The 22,880-nt window shown below is 46.6% G+C and overlaps 1 protein-coding gene across 3 annotated transcripts in view; it reads right to left on the bottom strand.

The window, feature by feature from the left end:
- The window catches only part of usp22 (ubiquitin specific peptidase 22), a 114,838-nt gene extending 110,113 nt beyond the window's left edge, over positions 1-4,725 (bottom strand). Inside the window, exon 1 of one of the 3 annotated variants that reach the window (XM_070901363.1) lies at positions 4,358-4,725. In XM_070901363.1, the coding sequence (XP_070757464.1) occupies positions 4,358-4,477 (120 nt within the window). In that variant the 5' untranslated portion in view covers positions 4,478-4,725. The remainder of the gene's footprint in view (positions 1-4,357) is intronic. The other 2 variants (XM_070901362.1, XM_070901361.1) reach the window with 2 other exon arrangements.
- Between the last annotated feature and the right edge of the window lie 18,155 nt (positions 4,726-22,880).

The raw sequence follows: 22,880 nt of genomic DNA, 5'->3' as shown, positions 1-22,880 counted from the left end.
AATACAAGGGAAAAACACACAAAAAAAATGTCCCAATAAGTAAAGCTTGGTCCAGGGTAATTCAGGAACTACCACTGAGAACATGCCTATTTCCCTTTTTTTTGGGGCACTCTGAAACCAGAGAAATAGTGCACTTTCACTTTCACACAAGTACAGGTTAGATGCTGAGTAAAGCCTCATACACCATTCCAACAACGTGCTTGAGCTTTGCCACAGAAAAGCAACCCCCACTGCATGAATGAGAACTTTTCCATTTTCTATACCGGCTAATCGAACAACCCAAATGAGCATGTTATATCAGGAACACTTCCATATTGAAAGCCGACATCCACTAGGAACTCGGTCAAGACTACCCAAGCTCTGTTGAACAAAGACTTCAACAACCAGCAGAAAAAGATGGCTTTCAACGTGCTTTTGGATCGAAATCAGGTTCCTATGATGAAAGAGCATGCTAACTCACTGCACCTCCATCTTTTTTATTGGGTACACAAGATCACTTAAGAGGGAGCACAGTCTAAATGAGTAAATAAATAACATGCAAACAGAGCCTTAGACACTACTTGTGAGAAACTCTAGAAGTGCCAGACATTTCACAGCCCCAAAATCCCCAATATAGTGTTGGCTTCAAAATGCAAACAGTACTGTCCCAAAGATGGCTCTCCCTCCCAGGCAGGAAAATCAATGTGTGAAATTTTGTCAGTGATGAAATAACAGCTGTTATGTCCCCAAACAGAAGGCCCATTTTAAAAAGTGGTCATTAAATGTTATGAGGGCATTGCTAAACACCCCCCCCGCCCCACAAAAAGAAAAACTAGTTTCAACTTAAATGTCCCACAGTACACACACGTGCCACCCACCTTCCACTGTCACAAAGCACCAGTCAATTGCATACTACCGAGGAGCCGATTGGGAGGATTTTATAGATGCTAGTCTGATGTGCTTATGCATCATGCTATAAAACAAGACGCACTTCTTCCTCAATAGATACAAAAATAGGACATGAAAAAGAATGCACAGTCCAGGATCCTTGATTGGACTAACTTGTAAAGAGGTGTAGGAAGAAGAAACACCATAGTGTAGCATACAGGTTACAGAGAATCCTTATTCATGGAGTGGGCAGGGAAAAGTACAAAGCATTCTCTGAAGGGATCCACATTCATCAGGAAAGTGGGAAAGAGGCATAGAAAAGGAGCTCGTGACATGGTGGCGGGGAAGGCAGAAGAGACAGAAAGAGAAAAACAGCAAGGTGGAGCACTCCATTACACCAGGATGCAATGGATATTTGCACATGACACTTGCATAAAAATATAAAATGAGTAAAGTTCTGTGTTTGAGGCTAGGTACTGCAACATTGCAGTGGAGATAAAAACAACCAGCACAGTGCTGTTAATTTATACTTGTACAGAACCTAATGTTACTAAAAGTTTACAGTTGCATATATCTAGAAAGTTCTAAAAATTCTCAGGCTTTTCCCCCCCTATTCGTGGAATATGTCAGCATAGATTATATTTCAACTTCCTGATAATGTTGTACTAGCAAATAATAATCAGCCCTAGTATATCTGTGCACCCTTCCCTATACTCCATGGGCAGGAATTCCTTCCTAATGCACCCAGATGGTGTGACAGCAAACAACTTCTGTTAGTACGTTATCCTGCATACATTGATAATTACACATCGCCTCTCCTGCACTTTCATTGACCAGAATAAGGCGGTGCCTTTTTATATGGTTGTGAGATCCAATAGTGCAAGGGCCCCTTATCTTTGAGCTGTATACAGATTCTGTTTTTACATGCAACCCCTTCTGAACCATGTGCAGACGCAACCCCCTTATATCCCAACACCACAAGTTCTCCTCACCTTATTGTCTGTATGTTGCACTCCTGTAAGCTGGTCCCCTTAGGACAGATATTCTGGGGCACCACATAAGGGATAGCACCCTTTACTGTGCTACTGCTGCGGGTGTGCCCCGTTGAGGGGAGGGATCTCCATTGCGTCTCATCACAACTATCAAGTGCACAAAGAAACAGCCCCTGCAAAAAGGCTGCTTAGAAACACAAGAACTCCAGTGTCCGAACACACACAGATTCTAACTTACCCCAACCTATCTTATTCTGAGGAGATGCATTCCTGTCGAGCCAGTTTCCCTGGTTGTGCTGGGTTGATGAGAGTCGGTCCATGGTGCCAGAGTACAAGTTTGTCTCGGACAATAAGGGCTGTCTGACCACATAGTGTGAATAGCCACCAATTATAACCCTTGTTTTGCTGGATGTATAGAGCACTGCCAGTCACAAAATGCAGATAAGGGAAGCCACAAGTCCCAAGATCACCCTTCCATAGAAACCTACTATTCTTCAACTTCCTCTTCAATGACTCCTGTTTTTGACTATCCCAGGCATCAATCATTTCCAGACGTCAGTCCCAACCTGACAGTTTGATCAATTTGCAACCTTGTTATGATCCAATCTGAAACTACGCATTAACCTTCTGCATTTTAATGTAATGTACTTCTAGGTCCTCTCATTCATCTTCATGTTTTTCTAACCTCTGCTCATAATTCAGCCTTGTTACATGAAAGATCAGCTTTATGGACCTTTATTTTGCCAGTGAAAGCCTCCCCCTGTATCTCTGTCCCTCACTGTACAAGTGATACAGTCTACCCATATACCTTCCCCTGTAACTTTGCCCCTCACTGTGCCTGTGGGAGGCTCCCCTGTGAGGTTGTCCTTCAATTGCCAGTGAGAGACACCAAATGTATCTGTGCCCCTGTGCTAGTCAGGCACCCCCTCTCCCCGTATGCCCACCACTGCAAATGAGGCTCCCTCTGTATCTCTGTCCATCATAGGCAGTCCCTCAGAATCGAGGAAGACACGCTTCCACTCCTGAAGTGAGTTCTTTGGTGGCTGAACAGTCCAACTCGAGAGCCACAGGCCCTTTCACAGGTGGGAGGGACTGCTTTGCCGCACGCTCTTTCCACTGCCTGCGCTTGATTTCTGCACGCTCTCAGCTTGGACTGTGCTAGTGAGAGTCTCACCCTCACCAGTCCCAATGAGGCTCCTCTTGTACAATGATGGACAGAGATACAAGAGTCCACCCATGTCCCTCCCCCTGTAACTCTGCTAGAGAGGGGCACCAAATGGATCCCTGCTAGTGAGGTACCAACTATATATCTGCCCATCACTATGCCAGTGAAAGCATCCCCCAGATCAGTCTCAGCAAGAGGCTCCTCCTGTATCCCAGTGAGAGCCTCACCCTGCATCAGTCCCAGTGAGAGCCTCACCCTGCATCAGTCCCAGTGAGAGAGAGCCTCACCCTGCATCAGTGCCAGTGCAAGAGCCTCACCCTGCATCAGTCCCAGTGTGAGACAGCCTCACCCTGCATCAGTCCCAGTGAGAGACAGCCTCACCCTGCATCAGTCCCAGTGAGAGACAGCCTCACCCTGCATCAGTCCCAGTGAGAGACAGCCTCACCCTGCATCAGTCCCAGTGCGAGACAGCCTCACCCTGCATCAGTCCCAGTGCGAGACAGCCTCACCCTGCATCAGTCCCAGTGCGAGACAGCCTCACCCTGCATCAGTCCCAGTGCGAGACAGCCTCACCCTGCATCAGTCCCAGTGCGAGAGCCTCACCCTGCATCAGTCCCAGTGCGAGAGCCTCACCCTGCATCAGTCCCAGTGCAAGAGCCTCACCCTGCATCAGTCCCAGTGCAAGAGCCTCACCCTGCATCAGTCCCAGTGAGAGAGCCTCACCCTGCATCAGTCCCAGTGAGAGAGAGCCTCACCCTGCATCAGTCCCAGTGCGAGACAGCCTCACCCTGCATCAGTCCCAGTGCGAGAGCCTCACCCTGCATCAGTCCCAGTGCGAGAGCCTCACCCTGCATCAGTCCCAGTGCGAGAGCCTCACCCTGCATCAGTCCCAGTGCGAGAGCCTCACCCTGCATCAGTCCCAGTGCGAGAGCCTCACCCTGCATCAGTCCCAGTGCGAGAGACTTCCTCTGAATCCCTGCGCATCACTGTGCCAGAGAGAGCCTCCCCCGTATCAGTCCCAGTAATAGACTCCTCCTGGATCAGTCCCAGTGACTGCCTCCCTCTGTATCCCTGCCCATCACTGTGCCAGTGAGAGCCTCCCCCTGCATCAGTCCCAGTGAGAGAGACTCTCCCTGCATCAGCGAGAGGCTCTGCTTGTGTGGGAGGCTCTGCTTGTGTGGGAACCTCTCCCTCGCACTGTATCTCTGCCCCTCACTGTCCCAGTGAGAGAGGCTTCCCCCACCCCTCCCCACACCCTTCCCTGTGCGAGGCTGCCCTTGTAAGCGAGCCCCTACCGCCCGGCTCCTGCCCCAGCACCCGGCCCGACCCTTACCTTCCTTTTCCTGCTCTCCGCAGTCCCGCTCCACACAAAGCACTGGTAAATCACTCGCAGGCTCTGCTTCCAATTGTCCGCCTTAAAACTGTTCACATGGGAGCACCCGGCCGGACTCATGACAGGAGCCGCACCACAAGCGCTGCCGCCACCGCGCAATCCCGGGCCGCAAGCTGTCCCTGCGCCGCCTCCGCCGCTTTCCACCCCCCCAAAGCGCCGCCCGCCGCCGCCGCGGCTCCGATTATTTATATGAAGAAAAGCCCATAGTGTCGGCAAAGGATGATGGTCGTCAGGCGATAGCGCCGCGGGGGGAGGGGAGCAAACTCGCCGTACGGCCGGAAGTCCCGCCCACTCCCCCCTCTTGCCCTCCCATTGGCCGAGCAGCTGTCCCCCACGACCCGGGCGCCTCTCCGATTGGTCGCCAGACTTGCCCGTCACTGGTGCGGCACCGGTCATGCTCGCGCCGCGGGGGGAGGGGAGCAAACTCGCCGCGCTGCCGGCAGTGCCGCCCACTCTGGCCGCGCTGATTGGCCAGGCGCCTGTCCCTTTCGGCTAGCTGCTCCTCCGATTGGTCAGCGAGCTGCCCATCAGCCGTCGGGAGGTGGGCAGGAGACAGTTGAGCCGTTTTGAATGGCGTGAGCGAGCTACTTCCGGTTCCTGTTGCTAAGGGTTTCCTGAGGGCCGAGGCTGGCGACCAGAGCCCCGGCCTCGGAGTTTCGGGGCCTCGCTTGCTTTTCCTCCACCCCCCCCCCCAAATCACACCCCAACTCCCCCAAACTACCTCGAGGCCTAGGCAATTAATCACCGTCCAGCCTCCCCCTCTGGTTGCTGTGGTGACACGGTTCCGGCGCCGCTGGATTTGCCCCCGCCGCCACACTGAAGATCTCGGTGTAACTGAGCACCTCGGGGCCTCCCTCCCTGTTCAAACACTTCCAGAATCTTCCTGTCCCGTTGCTTGGCCTGAATCTGCTGCAGGGACCAGGGCCTGGCATCTGGGGCCTGTGCCCTGTGCGCCCCCCCGCCAAACCTTTTGAACTTTTATTCTTTAAATTATCTCATTGCATCTCCTCCCTGATCTGTATTGGGTTTACCTCCCAGCAGTTGTATCTGAAAGAATGGATGGGACTTGCATTTATACAGCACCTGTCCTGACCTCAGGACGTCCCAAAGTGCTTTACAGCCAATGTGTAATCACTTGTCATGTCGGAATCTCAGCAGCCAATTTGCGCACAGCAAGCTCCCACAAACAGCAATGAGATAACGACAGATAATCTGTTTAGACGAGGGATAATTATTGGCCAGGACACCGGGGAGAACTCCCCTGCTCTTTGAATAGGATCTTTTATTCAGAGCTGGCCTTGGTTTAACGTCTCATCTGAAAGTCGACACCTCCCAACAGTGCAGCACTACCTTAGCACTGCTGAGTGTCAGCCTGGATTATGTACTCAAATTTCTGGAGTGAGGTTTGAACTTCCAACCTTCTGTGACAGAGACAAGTGTGCGATCTGCTTATAATTCAGTTTTCCCTTCAAGTTTACTGCACAACTAGTGTTTGTGGACCCATGGCCAATATAAGAAATAGGAGCAGGAGTAGGCCATTTGGCCCCTCGAGCCTGCACTGCCATTTAATAAGATCATGGCTGATCTGATCATGGACTTAGCTCCACTATGAACTACCATGAGATGGACAACTGCCATCAACTGATTTCACTGAGAACCAACTATGCAAGGGAAGCTATATGAATTTGACAGAGCAATACCAGTGATTGCCCTTCTGTCAAGTTTAAAGCTTTCCCAAAATGTTTACAATTTTTAAAAGCAGCTCCAGTTTCAAGGTTGCACTTGCGCTTTCCATTAAATAAATCCTGTTCCACATGATGCATAATTTTGTCCTCTGGGAGATACTTGCATGTCCTCTTGCCTCAGAATTGTAGAAAAATGGCTCACATTGGCAACTTGCCACACAACCAAATCTTCATTTTTTTTATAATCATCAGGGAGGGGAGAAATTGCAGGATAATCGTGCATCTTCTGCTGGCTCAACAAAATCTTTCCCTTTCTCCCCCTGCTCCCGCCCTCCCTTAAGTGGGAATGTTAACTTTGGAGAAAGCTTAAAAAAAAGGGCAAACTAAAATGGTATGAGCTGTGTGAAATGATTGGTAGAAGAGGTAAATCAAAAGTTAATGGTATTGAATGGTGCTGGAAAAGTCTTGGGTGGACCCAAGTTAAGGCAGAGATTTTTAGCACATCAAATGCTCCGCCATTCAATAAAATCATGGCTGATCTTGGACTTCAACTCCACTTTGCCCCCAATCCCCATATCCCTTGATTCCCCTCGAGTCCAAAAATTGAACAATCTCAGCCTTGAATATACTCAACTACTGAGGTAGAGTAGAGAATTCCAAAAATTCACAACTCTCTGATTTTGTGATTACTGTGTGTTTGGGGAGGGACCTGATCATAACACAGGGCAAGATAGAAATAGGGAATAGAAAAATTGAACCTTCCTTTTGTATAGCACCTTGTAACACCTCAGCAATATGCTAAGATGCCTCACATACAATGAATTACTTTCACATGTAGTGGCTGCTGTCAGGTAGGCAAATGAAGATACCAAATACGAAGAATAGCCATGTTCAAATCATGAAGACCGTTACTCACCAGCAACTAAGTCGTGAGCAAGTTACACAGTCCTTCACAAGTGAGCATGGAGTGAGTGTTTGACAGCTTCATAAACTGTATCCCACGATGTATTTGTGGGACTTTTGTGTTCACAAGAATGGAGTGGAAGTTTCACCTTGGTGTAGTGATTTTTTTTTATAGACACTTTAGAGGCAGTCGCAGCAAGGGGGTGGTTTCCATGACTACAGCTACCACTCACTGACCATGAAAGCAAGCGCAAGATTGCTTCAGATTTTTTTCAAACTACTGGTTTGTGAACAAGAAAGTAGTCCTCGTTTCTCTAGTATCATGTTGACGAGGCAATCGCTTTGGATGAGATAAGAAGAATGAATTGAATCGTAAACATTGTATGAAAAACGTTGTCAATTTTAGAAATTCTGCCTTTTTATGGGACAGTTTAAGTGATGGAGCCACTGGTACCTGAGTGGTTGAGTCTCACAGGAACCCCATCCAAATCCGTGGGAGTTGTGCAGAGAAAGGCCACAACGCTGATGGTTCTTAGTCTCAGAGGACTGAATTATCCAGATAGGTTAAGAGAACATGACATTCTCCAACCTTGAAAGGAGGTGTTTGAGAGGGCATATTCTAGCAGTGTATTACATACCAAATGGAATGGAAAAGGTTAATTTGAAGCACTATTTCAAGCCACATAAAAGGTTACTGCACAAGATAAAAGTTCACGGGGTTGGGGGTAATATATTAGCATGGATAAAGGATTGACTAACGAACAGAAAACAGAGAGTCGGGATAAATGGTTCATTCTCGGGTTGGCAATCAGTAACTAATGGGGTGCCTCAGGGATCAGTGCTGGGACCCCAACTATTTACAATCTATATGTCATGTATGAACATTCTGTTTGTAGCCACCAGAAGGCGTCATTGTTGGAGGCCACTGAGCAGCACGTACTCAGGTATAAAAGGCCAGCCATTTTGAGAGTCAGGAATTTTGGGCCTAAATAAAGCAGAGCCAAAGTTGTAACTTGCTCAGTTAAACAGTACTCAATTTGAACCTTTATTACATACATAACATTTGGCAACAAGAATACAAGAAACTTTGTTTGCAAAATGACCAGTGTTGTGTATCTGTAAAGCATGCACTCCCATGTTCCGCCACCAGGGAGCACATCCCCTGAAGTCCCAAGGGATCCCAGCATCCCTTGGGAGCGCTGTATATAAGCCGGCCCCTAAGGCCTGTTCCTCACTCTGGAGTGTCATAATAAAGACTGAGGTCACTGTTACTTTAACCTCCCTGTGTGCAGTCTCATCTGTGTTAGGAACACAATAAGCAGGATTGGATTTTTAGAGCGATTCTTGAAGGGAGAAGATTGGGCAGACTTTGTGAGCCGTTTGAACCAGTACTTCGTAGCCAACAAAATGAAGGGGGTCGACGATGCAGATCGGCGCCGGGCCGTGTTCCTCACTGTGTGCAGTTCAAAAATCTACGGTCTGATAAAGAATCTACTCATGCCTAGTGATCCAACAGAGAAAACGTATGAGGACATTGGTACGGGAGCACCTCAAGCCAGATGACGGCATCATCATCTCGAGATACAGATTTTATACACACGTTCGATCGGAGGACCAGGGTGCGGCGGAATTCGTTGCCGACCTGAGACATCTAGCAGGACCGTGCAAGTTCGGGACGGTGTTGGCAGACATGCTGCGGGGTTTCTTTGTTATCGGTATCAACCACGAGGTGATTCTGCGCAAACTTCTGGCGGTGGAGAAATTGGATTTAAAAAGGGCCATCCAGATCGCTCAATGTATGACGGCGGACAGGAGTCTAAATCAAATTGCGGTGAAGAACCGAACCTTGGCAAGTACTGTAAATGCGATTGATTCGGCGGTCGGCAGAGCGGCACATAGCAGGGCCTATCCGGCTGCGTTCGTGAAACCTCTGCCCAAAGTCTGCCAGCGGGAATGTATCCAACTTCTCCGTATTGGCGTTGTGGGGGAAATCATCGACACCAGCAGTGCCGATTTAAGCAACAGAGTTGCAAAGGCTGTCTGAGAGTGGGGCATCTCCAGCGCAAGTGTCGACAGATGAGCAAGCGTGCTGCGACACACCACGTGGAGGATGAGAGTCAGAATAGCGTGGATCCGGATACGCAATCCGAGATGCCAGAGGAGAAAGTGTATGGACTGTACTCCTTCATGACCAAGAGTAAACCAATTTTGATTAATGTGAAGTTTAACGGGATACCAGTATCAATGGAACGGGGGCGAGCCAATTGATCATGAACGAGAGGGCATTTAATAAGCTGTGGGATACTAAGACTGTGAGGCCCAGGCTGAGCCCTGTTAACGTCAAGCTGCGCACGTACACCAAAGAACTGATAAAGATGATTGGCAGTGCACAAATTAACGTGTCATATAATGGTGCGGTTCACGAGTTATCGCTGTGGATTGTTCCAGGCAATGACCCAACGCTGCTCGGCAGGAGCTGGTTGGAGAAAATCAGTTGCGACTGGAATGACATAAAGGCAGTGTCATCGGAGGAAGATATGTGTGCCCAAGTATTGAGCAAGTTCCCCTCGTTGTTCGAACTGCGTATCGGCAACTTCACGGGAGCCAAGGTGCAGATCCACGTGGACTCAGATGCAAGACCCGTCCATCATAAAGCTCGGACAGTGCCGTATATGATGAGGGAGAAGGTCGAAATTGAACTGGACAGACTCCAGCGTGAAGGGATCATATCACCGATCACCAATGGGGCCAGCCCCATTGTTCCTGTGCTGAAAAGTGATGGCACAGTCAGAATCTGTGGAGACTACAAGGCTACGATGAACAGGGTCTCGAAACAAGATCTGTACCCGTTACCAAAGGCTAATGACTTGTTTGCGACGCTAGCCAGAGGGAAGTCGTTCACAAAACTGGACTTGACGTCGGCTTATAAGACACAGGAGTTGGTTGAGACGTCGAAGAGATTTACGTGCATTAACATGCACAAAGGACTGTTTATTTACCACAGGTGCCCTTTCGGAATTCGCTCAGCTGCAGCAATATTCCAGAGTAATATGGAAAGTCGACTGAAGTCCGTTCCCAGAACCGTCGTGTTCCAAGATGACATCCTGATCACCGGTCGTGACTCCAAGGAACATCTGAACAATCTGGAAGAGTTTGGATAGAGTGGGACTCAAATTGAAATGCTCGAAGTGCGTCTTCATGGCACTGGGGGTTGAATTCCTCGGGAGGAAAATCGCCGCTGATGGCATCAGACCTACTGGCATGAAAACCAAGGCCATCAAGAATACACCCAAGCTTCAGAATGTGACGGAGCTGCGTTCGTTCCTGGGTCTACTCAACGACTTTGGTAACTTCCTACCTAAATTGAGCACCTTACTTGAACCACTGCACATGCTATTGAGAAAAGGTGACAACTGGGTGTGGGGCGCATCGCAAGACAGAGCTTTCGAGAAAGCCACCAATCTGCTTTGCTCGAACAAGCTGCTGGTACATTATGACCCATGTAAACGTTTAGTTTTGGCCTGTGACGCATCGTCATATGGAATTGGTTGCGTACTCCAACAAGCCAATGAGTGGGGGAAACTTCAACCTGTCGCGTATGCATCCAAAAGTTTACCTAAAGCAGAAAGAGCCTACAGCATGGTAGAAAAAGAAGCTTTAGTGTGTGTGTCCGGTGTTAAAAAGATGCGTCAATACCTGTTCGATCTGAGGTTCGAATTAGAAACTGATCACAAGCCGCTCATTTCATTGTTTACCAAGAGCAAAGGTATCAATAACAACACTTCATCCCGCATCTAAAGGTGGGCGCTGACATTATCTGCCTATGATTTGCCACAGACCTGGCACAGAGAATTGTGCCGATGCTTTGAGCCAATTGCCGTTGCCCACACCAGAGGTGGAAACGCCACAACCGGCGGATCTAATGTTAATCAGGGATGCTTTTGAGAATGAAGGAACCCTTGTCACGGCTCAACAAGTTAAGACCTGGACCAGCCAACCAGCCAGGACCCAATTTTATCGGTGGTAAAGGGTTGCATCCTCAAAGGGGATTGGTCTGCCATACCTAAGCAACTTTGTGAGGACGCCAAACCATAAATTCGTCGCAAAGACGAACTGTCTATTCAAGCAGATTGCATATTGTGGGGCAATTGCGTTGTAATGCCCAAGAAAGGGAGAGAGAAGTTCATGCGTGAGTTACACAGCACACACGCTGGTATAGTGATGATGAAGGCCATTGCCAGGTCCCATGTATGGTAGCCAGGAATTGATTCTGAGCTGGAAGCATGCGTGCATCAGTGCAACACTTGCATGCAGCTCAGCAAAGCACCAGCGGAATCGACGTTGAGTCTGTGGTTGTGGCCATCAAAACCTTGGTCCAGGATCCATGTAGATTTTGCAGATCCCTTTCTGGGCAAGATGTTTTTAGTGGTGATGAACGCTTATTCGAAGTGGATAGAATGCATAATCATGTAATTCAGCATGTCCACGGCAACCATAGAGAATCTCAATGTCATGTTCGCGACACATGGTCTGTCTGACATAGTGGTGAGCGACAATGGGTCGTGCTTCACCAATCAGGAGTTTCAGGAGTTTGTGAAACTTAATGGCACAAAACATGTAAGGTCAGCACCATTCAAGCCTGCATCCAACTGAATGCGTAGGACAAATTATCATAGAAACATAGAAACATAGAAATTAGGTGCAGGAGCAGGCCATTCGGCCCTTCGAGCCTACACCGCCATTCAATAAGATCATGGCTGATCATTCAACCTCAGTACCCCTTTCCTGCTTTCTCTCCATACCCCTTGATCCCTTTGGCCGTAAGGGCCATATCTAACTCCCTTTTGAATATATCTAACAAACTGGCCTCAACAACTTTCTGCGGCAGAGAATTCCACAGGTTAACCACTCTCTCAGTGAAGAAGTTTCTCCTCACCTCGGTCCTAAATGGCTTACCCCTTATTCTTAGACTGTGACCCCTGGTTCTGGAACTCCCCAGCAACGGGAACATTCTTCCTGCCTCTAACCTGTCAGAATTTTATATGTTTCTATAAATCCCCAGGGCCTGATGGACTGCATCCCAGAGTACTTAAGGAGGTGGCCTTGGAAATAGTGGATGCATTGACAGTCATTTTCCAACATTCCATTGACTCTGGATCAGTTCCTATGGAGTGGAGGGTAGCCAATGTTACCCCACTTTTTAAAAAAGGAGAGAGAGAGAAAACAGGGAATTACAGACCGGTCAGCCTGACATCGGTAGTGGGTAAAATGATGGAATCAATTATTAAGGATGTCATCGCAGTGCATTTGGAAAGAGGTAATATGATAGGTCCAAGTCAGCATGGATTTGTGAAAGGGAAATCATGCTTGACAAATCTTCTGGAATTTTTTGAGGATGTTTCCAGTAGAGTGGACAAGGGAGAACCAGTTGATGTGCTATATTTGGACTTTCAGAAGGCTTTCGACAAGGTCCCACACAAGAGATTAATGTGCAAAGTTAAAGCACATGGGATTGGGGGTAGTGTGCTGACATGGATTGAGAACTGGTTGTCAGACAGGAAGCAAAGAGTAGGAGTAAATGGGGACTTTTCAGAATGGCAGGCAGTGACTAGTGGGGTACCGCAAGGTTCTGTGCTGGGGCCTCAGCTGTTTACACTGTACATTAATGATTTAGACGAGGGGATTAAATGTAGTATCTCCAAATTTGCGGATGACACTAAGTTGGGTGGCAGTGTGAGCTGCAAGGAGGATTCTATGAGGCTGCAGAGCGACTTGGATAGGTTAGGTGAGTGGGCAAATGCATGGCAGATGAAGTATAATGTGGATAAATGTGAGGTTATCCACTTTGGTGGTAAAAACAGAGAGACAGACTATTATCTGAATGGTGACAGATTAGGAAAAGGGCAGGTGCAAAGAGACCTGGGTGTCATGGTACATCAGTCATTGAAGGTTGGCATGCAGGTACAGCAGGCGGTTAAGAAAGCAAATGGCATGTTGGCCTTCATAGAGAGGGGATTTGAGTACAAGGGCAGGGAGGTGTTGCTACAATTGTACAGGGCCTTGGTGAGGCCACACCTGGAGTATTGTGTACAGTTTTGGTCTCCTAACCTGAGGAAGGACATTCTTGCTATTGAGGGAGTGCAGCGAAGGTTCACCAGACTGATTCCCGGGATGGTGGGACTGACCTATCAAGAAAGACTGGATCAACTGGGCTTGTATTCACTGGAGTTCAGAAGAATGAGAGGGGACCTCATAGAAACGTTTAAAATTCTGACGGGTTTAGACAGGTTAGATGCAGGAAGAATGTTCCCAATGTTGGGGAAGTCCAGAACCAGGGGACACAGTCTAAGGATAAGGGGGAAGCCATTTAGGACCGAGATGAGGAGGAATTTCTTCACCCAGAGAGTGGTGAACCTGTGGAATTCTCTACCACAGAAAGTTGTTGAGGCCAATTCACTAAATATATTCAAAAAGGAGTTAGATGAAGTCCTTACTACTAGGGGAATCAAGGGGTATGGTGAGAAAGCAGGAATGGGGTACTGAAGTTGCATGTTCAGCCATGAACTCATTGAATGGCGGTGCAGGCTAGAAGGGCCGAATGGCCTACTCCTGCACCTATTTTCTATGTTTCTATGTTTCTATGTTTCTATGAGATCACCTCTCATTCTTCTAAACTCCAGTGGATACAAGCCCAGTTGATCCAGTCTCTCCTCATATGTCAGTCCTGCCATCCTGGGAATAAGTCTGGTGAACCGTTGCTGTACTCCCTCAATAGCAAGAACTTCCTTCCTCAGATTAGGAGACCAAAACTGAACACAATATTCCAGGTGTGGCCTCACCAAGGCTCTGTACAAATGCAGTAAGACCTCCCCGCTCCTATACTCAAATCCTCTAGCTATGAAGGCCAACATGCCATTTGCCTTCTTCACCGCCTGCTGTACCTGCATGCCCACCTTCAATGACTGATGTACCATGACATCCAGGTCTCGTTGCACCTCCCCTTTTCCTAATCGGTCACCATTCAGATAATATTCTGTCTTCCTGTTTTTGCCACCAAAGTGGATAACCTCACATTTATCCACATTATACTGCATCTGAAATGCATTTGCCCACTCACCTAACTTGTCCAAGTCACCCTGCAGCCTCTTAGCATCCTCCTCACAGCTCACAGTGACACCCAGTGTTTTCTGCAAACTTGGAGATATTACATTTAATTCCTTCATCTAAATCATTGATGTATATTGTATATAGCTGGGGTCCCAGCACTGAACCCTGTGGCACTGGTCACTGCCTGCCATTCTGAAAAGGACCCGTTTATTCCGACTCTCTGCTTTCTGTCCACCAACCAGTTTTCTATCCATGTCAATAGATTACCCCCAGTACCATGTGCTTTAATTTTGCACACTAATCTCTTGTGTGGGACCTTGTCAAAAGCCTTTTGAAAGTCCAAATATACCACATCCACTGGTTCTCCCTTGTCATAAGAACATAAGAATTAGGAACAGGAGTAGGCCATCTAGCCCCTCGAGTCTGCTCCGCCATTCAACAAGATCATGGCTGATCTGGCCGTGGACTCAGCTCCACTTACCCGCCCGCTCCCCATAACCCTTAATTCCGTTATTGGTTAAAAATCTAACTATGTGTGATTTGAATACATTCAATGAGCTAGCCTCAACTGCTTCCTTGGGCAGAGAATTCCACAGATTCACAACCCTCTGGGAGAAGAAATTTCTTCTCAACTCGGTTTTAAATTGGCTCCCCCGTATTTTGAGGCTGTGCCCCCTAGTTCTAGTCTCCCCGACCAGTGGAAACAACCTCTCTGCCCCTATCTTGTCTATCCCTTTCATTATTTTAAATGTTTCTATAAGATCACCCCTCATCCTTCTGAACTCCAACGAGCAAAGACCCAGTCTACTCAATCTATCATCATAAGGTAACCCCCTCATCTCCGGAATCAGCCTAGTGAATCGTCTCTGTACCCCCTCCAAAGCTAGTATATCCTTCCTTAAGTAAGGTGACCAAAACTGCACGCAGTACTCCAGGTGCGGCCTCACCAATGCCCTGTACAGTTGCAGCAGGACCTCCCTGCTTTTGTACTCCATCCCTCTCGCAATGAAGGTCAACATTCCATTCGCCTTCCTGATAACTTGCTGCACCTGCAAACTAATTTTTTGGGATTCATGCACAAGGACCCCCAGGTCCCTCTGCACCGCAGCATGTTGTAATTTCTCCCCATTCAAATAATATTCCCTTTTACTGTTTTTGTTTCCAAGGTGGATGACCTCACATTTTTCGACATTGTATTCCATCTGCCAAACCTTAGCCCATTTGCTTAACCTATCTAAATCTCTTTGCAGCCTCTCTGTGTCCTCTACACAACCCGCTTTCCCACAAATCTTTGTGTCATCTGCAAATTTTGTTACACTACACTCTGTCCCCTCCTCCAGGTCATCTATGTATATTGTAAACAGTTGTGGTCCAAGCACCGATCCCTGTGGCACACCACTAACCACCGATTTCCAACCGGAAAATGACCCATTTATCGCGACTCTCTGCTTTCCGTTAGTTAGCCAATTCTCTATCCATGCTAGTTACATCCTCAAATAATTCTAGAAGATTTGTCAAGCATTATTTCCCTTTCATAAATGCACACTGATTTGGACCGATCCTATCACTGCTTTCCAAATACGCTGCTATTTCATCTTTAATAATTGATTCCAACATTTTCCCCACCACCGATGTCAGGCTAACCAGTCTATAATTCCCTATTTTCTCTCTCCCTCCTTTGTTAAAAAGTGCTGTTACATTAGCTATCCTCCAGTCCATAGGAACTGATCCAAAGTCAATAGAATATTGGAAAATGATCACCAATGCATCCACTATTTCTAGGGCCACTTCCTTAAGTACTCTGGGATGCAGACCATCAGGCCCTGGGGATTTATCGGCCTTCAATCCCATCAATTTCCCTTACACAATTTCCTGACTAATAAGGATTTCCTTCAGTTCCTCCTTTTCACTAGACCCTCGAACCCCTAGTATTTCTGGAAAGTTATTTGTGTCTTCTTTAGTGAAGACAGATCCAAAGTATTTGTTCAATTGATCTGCCATTTCTTTGTTCCCTGTTATAAATTCACCTGATTCTGACTGCAAAGGACCTACGTTGGTCTTCATTAATCTTTTTCTCTTCTCATATCTATAGAAACCTTTGCAGTCAGTTTTTATGTTCCCTGTAAGCTTCCTCTCATACTCTATTTTCCCCCTCCTAATTAGACCCTATGTACTTCTCTTCTGAATTCAAAATTTCTCTCAGTCCTCGGGTTTGCTGATTTTTCTGGTCAATTTCTATGCCTCTTCCTTGGATTTAACACTATCTCTAATTTCTCTTGTTAGCCACGGTTGAGCTACCTTCCCCGTTTTATTTTTTACTCCAGACAGGGATGTACAATTGTTGAAGTTCATCCATGTGATCTATAAATGTCTGCCATTGCCTATCCACTGTCAACCCTTTAAGTATCATTTGCCAATCTATCCTAGCCAATTAACGTCTCATACCATCGAAGTTACCTTTCCTTAAGTTCAGGACCCTAGTCTCTGAATTAACTGTGTCACTCTCCATCTTAATAAAGAATTCTACCATATTATGGTCACTCTTCCCCAGCGAGCCTCGCACAACAAGATTGCTAATTAATCCTCTCTCATTACACAACACCCAGTCTAGGATGGCCAGCTCTCAAGTTGGTTCCTCGACATATTGGTCTAGAAAGCCATCTCTAATACATTCCAGGAAATCCTCCTCCACCGCATTGCTACCAGTTTGGTTAGCCCAATCTATATGTAGATTAAAGTCGCCCATGATAACTGCTGTACCTTTATTGCATGCATCCTTAATTTCTTGTTTGATGCCATCCCCAACCTCACTACTACTGTTTGGAGGTCTGTACACAACTCCCACTAGAGTTTTCTTGCCCTTTGGTATTCCGCAGCTCTACCCATATAGATTCCACACCATCCAAACTAATGTCCTTTCTTACTATTGCGTTAATTTCCTCTTTAACCAGCCATGCTACCCCACCTCCTTTTCCTTTCTGTCTATCCTTCCTGAATGTTGAATAACCCTGGATGATGAGTTCCCAACCTTGGCCACCCTGGAGCCATGTCTCCGTAATCCCAATTATATCTTAATCGTTAATAGCTGCCTGTGCAGTTAATTCATCCACCTTATTACAAATACTCTTCGCATTGAGACACAGAGCCTTCAGGCTTGTCTTTTTAATACTCTTTGTCCCTTTAGAATTTTGCTGTAATGTGGCCCTTTTTGATTTTTGCCTTGGGTTTCTCTGCCCTCCACTTTTACTATTCTCCTTTCTATCTTTTGCTTCTGCCCCATTTTATTTCCCTTTGTCTCCCTGCATAGGATCCCATCCCCTTGCCATATTAGTTTAACCCCTCCCCAACAGCACTAGCAAACACTCCCCCTAGGACATTGGTTCCGGTCCTGCCCAGGTGCAGATCGTCTGGTTTGTACTTCCCCAGAACCGGTTCCAATGTCCCAGGAATTTGAATCCCTCCCTCTTGCACCACTCCTCAAGCCACGTATTCACCTTAGGTATCCTGCTATTTCTACTCTGACTAGCACGTGGCATTGGTAGCAATCCTGAGATTACTATCTTTGAGGTCCTACTTTTTAATTTAACTCCTAGCTCCCTAAATTCAGCTTGTAGGACCTCATCCCGCTTTTTACCTATATCGTTGGTACCTATATGCACCACGACAACTGGCTGTTCACCCTTCCCCTTCAGAATGCCCTGCAGCCGCTCCGAGACATCCTTGACCCTTGCACCAGGGAGGCAACATACCATCCTGGAGTCTCGGTTGCAACCGCAGAAACGCCTATCTATCTCCCTTACAATAGAATCCCTTACCACTATAGCTCCTCCACTCTTTTTCCTGCCCTCCTGTGCAGCAGAGCCACCCATAGTGCCATGAACTTGGCTACTGCTGCCTTCCCTTGGTGAGCCATTTCCCCCAACAATATCCAAAGCGGTATATCTGTTTTGGAGGGAAGTGACCACAGGGGAGCCCTGCACTGCCTTCCTGCTCCTGCTCTGCCTGATGGTCACCCTTTCCCTATCTGCAAAGCATGAGGAGAGTAACCCAAGGGTCACGGTAGACCCGCTTGTCCTGCATACTGCTGAGTTACAGGACAAGACCCCACACACTCACAGGGGTCTCGCCTGCTGAACTCATGATGAAAAGAGGTCTTAAGACCAAGCTATCTTTGGTACACCCGGATTTAAATAATCATGTTGAATACAGAAGACAAAGTCAACAAGGGTACCACGATCACGCAACTGTGTCACGCGAGATTTCTGTTAATGATCCTGTACATGTGTTGGATTCTGGTCAGGGTCTCAAATGGATCGCTGGTATGGTCATGGCCAAGGAGGGCAACAGAGCATTCGTTATTAAGCTCAACAATGGGCAAACTTACAGGAAACACATGGATCAGACAAAGCTGAAGCACACAGACAAGCCAGAACAGTCGGACGAAGAAACCATCGTTGAACAACCAACCTACCAGCAGTCCTCAGAGGACTCAAGGGTCATCAGTGAACCCAGAATTTCCATCACAGACCTGTTCAATAAAAATGGACTTGCAATTCCTGACATGGTCACTGCCACCCCCAACAAGTCAGTCATCCAGCCATCAGCCACAACAGACCCTGCACACTCACCCAAGGCTGGAATCGAACTGAGATGGTCAACCCGGGAGCGTAAATCACCGGACAGTCTCAACCTTTGAACGACTGTGAGAAGATCTCAGGGGAGGTATTGTCATGTATGTACATTCTGTTTGTAGCCACCAGATGGCGTCATTGTTGGAGGCCACTGAGCAGCACACACACGGTGCTGCTCAGGTATAAAAGGCCAGCCATTTTGAGAGTCAGGCACTTTGGGCCTAAATAAAGCAGAGCCAAGGTTGTATCTTGCTTAGTTAGACAGTACTCAGTTTGAACCTTTATTGCATACATAACACGATATTAATGACTTGGAAGAAGGGACCGAGTGTAACGTAGCCAAGTTTGCTGACAATATAAAGATGGGAGGAAAAGCAATGTGTGAAGAGGACACAGAAAACCTGTAAAAGGACATAGACAGGCTAAGTGAGTGGAAAAAAAAATTGGCAGATGGAGTGTAATGTTGGAAAGTGTGAGGTCATGCACTTTGACAAAAAAAAATCAAAGAGCAAGTTATTATTTAAATGGAGAAAGATTGCAAAGTGCTGCAGTACAGCGGGACCTGGGGATACTTGTGCATGAAACACAAAAGTTTAGTATGCAGGTACAGCAAGTGATCAGGAAGGCCAATGGAATTTTGGCCTTTATTGCAAAGGGAATAGAGTATAAAAGCAGAGAAGTCTTGTTACAGTTATACAGGGTATTGGTGAGGCCACACCTGGAATACTGTGTGCAGTTTTAGTTTCCATATTTACGAAAGGATATACTTGCTTTGAAGGCAGTTCAGAGAAGATTCACTCGGTTGATTCCAGAGAATAAGGGGCCCCCCATTTAAAACTGAGACGAGGAGAAATTTCCTTTCTCAGAGGGTTGTAAATCTGTGGAATTCGCTACCTCAGAGAGCTGTGGAAGCTGGGACATTGAATAAATTTAAGGCAGAGATAGACAGTTTCTTAACCGATAAGGGAATAAGGGATTATGGGGAGCGGGCAGGGAAGTGGACCTGAGTCCATGATCGGATCAGCCAAGATCGAATAAAATGACGGAGCAGGCTCGAGGGGCCATATGGCCTACTCCTGCTCCTATTTCTTATGTTCTTATGTTCTTATGAAAACATGACTGTGGACAAGGGAATCTAAAAGAAAAAAAAACTTTGCATTTCTATAGCGCCTTTCACGATCTCAGGACGTCCCAAAATGCTTTACAGCCAATGAAGTACTTTTGAAGTGTAGTCACTGTTGTAATGTAGTGAACACGCCAATCAATTTGTGCACAGCAAACGCCCACAAACAGCAATGTGTTAATCTCCAGGTCCTCTGTTTTTTTACTGATATTGAGGGGTATATATTAGCTTGGAAACTGGGGAGAACTCCCCTCTATTCTTCTTTGGAATAGTGCCATGGGATCTTTTACGTGCAACTGAGAGGGCAGACAGGGCCTCGGTTTAACGATTCACCCGAAAGACAGCACCTCCAACAGTGCAGCACTCCCTCAGTACTGCACTGGAGTGTCAGCCTAGGTTTTGTGCTCAAGTCTCTGGAGTGGGGCTTGAACCCAATTAGAATGTCAATTGGTAAAAGGCAAGTTCAGGACTAATGTTGAGAAGCTCTTCAGACAAAGGGCATTTAATACCGAGACTGGTTTCCCAGATTGGGCAGCAGAGGCAAATACTTTGAAGTCATTCAATGGGCAGTTGGATGCTACGACAGTGAGGCAGTAGGTTTCTGTGCAAGGATGAGCCAGATGGGCCAAATGGCTTTCCTCATTTAAACATACCATTGCGATATGCATTAGTACTAAAGAAAGGGCAAGTCTGCAACAAGGAAAGGCGGGGGGGTGGGGGGGGGAAGATTAGAAATAAAAACTAAAGGGGGAAAATAAAACTGAAGAGCTAAGTATTGTATACACACGCTCAGAACATGTGCAGCAAAAGGTCATTTAAAGTCTAGATGCTGAAGGAAAAGTGTAATGCAATAGGAATAACAGTGACTAAAATGACCAAGGACATTGTGCAGATTAAAGCATGGATGCGTGGAGCTGACAGAAGGGATAGGAGAGAACACTGGATAGAAAGAAATTATAAGAGTAACATGGACAATGCAACATAAACACAATGGATTCAGGTCAATTATGCAAAAGAGACTCATTCTTGGATGTTGGACAGGGAGCGAGAGAAGGTGAAATATTTTTAACAGATCATGAAGGGCTGTAAACAGGCTCGAATATAAAAAAAATGAGAATCTCCATTATCCAGATAATTCTCATGGCTTTTAGTAATGGTCAATTACCAGGGGCATTGATTTAAAGTAATTGGTAGAAGGATTAGAGGGGAGTTGAGGAGAACGTTTTTCACCTAGTGGCTGTCTGGAACACACTGCCTGAAAGGGGAGTAGAGGCAGAAACCACATTGCATTTAAAAGTACTTGGATGTGCACTTGAAGTAACATAACCTACAGGGCTACGGACCAAGAGCTGTAAATTGGGATTAGGCTGGATAGCTCTTTGTCGGCCAGCACAAACATGATGGGCCTAATGGCCTCCTGCTGTGCCGTAAATTTTTATGATTCTAATGATCCAGGTATGATTATATAAAGCAGAAGTAGGAGATTATCTCGGGTCCTGTAATTATCAATAGAACTCCCGTTACCCAGAGCCTGAATGGTGCGTTGCCTCCCAGATGCCAAGGTAAAAGTCATAACTAAATGGGTGGGAAACCAGGCAGAAGCTGTGTTTGACTGATTTACCGCACAAATTGGTTTAAACTGATTTTAAAGGTCTCCACTACTAACCCAAGCCTGATAGCCTTGCGCCTTGTATTTCCAGATGTATCAACCTTGTACCTTCCTTTATTAGCCGTGGCATAGAATATAAGCGCAGGGAACTGTAAAAAACACTAGTTAGGCCACAGCGAGAGTACTGCATATAGTTCTGGTCACCACATTACAGGAGAGTTGTGGCTGTACCAGAGTAGGTACAAAGGAGATTTACAAAGTTTTATCAGGACTGGAGAATATTAGGTATGAGGAAAGATTGGATAGACTGGGGTTGTTTTCTTTAGAATAGAAGGCCGAAGGGAGACTTAATTGAGGTGTATAAAATTATGAGGGGGTCTAGATAGAGTGGATAGGAATGACCTATTTCCCTTAGCAGGGAGATCAATAACAACAACAACGTGTATTTATATAGCGCCTTTAAAGTAGTGAAACATCCCAAGGCACTTCACAAGAGTATTATGCGATAAAAATTTGACACCGAGCCACATAAGTAGAAATTAGCGCAGGCTTGGTCAAAGAGGTAGGTTTTCAGGAGCGTCTTAAAGGAGGAAAGAAAGGTACAGAGGTTTAGGGAGGGAATTCCAGAGCTTGGGGCCCAGGCAACAGAAGGCATGGCCACCGATGGTTAAGCAATTATAATCAGGGATGCTCAGGAGGACAGAATTAGAGGAGCACAGACATCTCGGGGGGAGGGGGGGGGGGGTTGTGGGGCTGGAGGAGATTACAGAGATAGGGAGGGGCGAGGCCATGGAGGGACTTGAAAATAAGGATGAGAATTTTGAAATAACCAGGGGGCATAGATTTAAAGTAATTGGTAGAAATATTAGAGGGGAGTTGAGGAGAACCTTTTCATCCAGAAGTTGGTGGGAGTCTGGATAGCTCTTTTTCGGCCAGCACAGACATGATGGGCTGAATGGCCTCCTTCTGTGCTGTATATTTCTATGATTCTATAATAACACCCAGAGAATCCCAATCTTAATAATCCAGAGCCTTATTACTTAGAGCCTGGGAACCAAGATCAAAAACCATAATCCCAAACCTAACAGCCCTGAGCCTAATAATCACTTTTGATAATCCTGATCATGAAAACGCAGAACTGGCCTGATAACCCAGCTCACTAAGGATCAACCCTGGGATCTTTGCTATTCACAATGTATAATCAATGATTTGGAATTGGCAATCAAGAGACAACTCCGCCAATATACTCCAAAATGAGAGGGTGCAATGAATCAAGAGCAGGCTGAGCAGGTGCTGTGGGCGGTTGGATTTAAAAATTGCAAATGAAATTCACTGTCAACTAACAATGTCTGATAATGTCCAGGCTCAGAAACCCTGAGCCTCATAACCTTAAATCTGATAATCC

This window comes from Pristiophorus japonicus, chromosome 15 (assembly GCF_044704955.1).
Source record: "Pristiophorus japonicus isolate sPriJap1 chromosome 15, sPriJap1.hap1, whole genome shotgun sequence".
Classification (NCBI taxonomy): domain Eukaryota; kingdom Metazoa; phylum Chordata; class Chondrichthyes; family Pristiophoridae; genus Pristiophorus; species Pristiophorus japonicus.
Note: the sequence above shows the minus strand (reverse complement) of the source record. Positions and strands in the feature narration are given on the sequence as shown.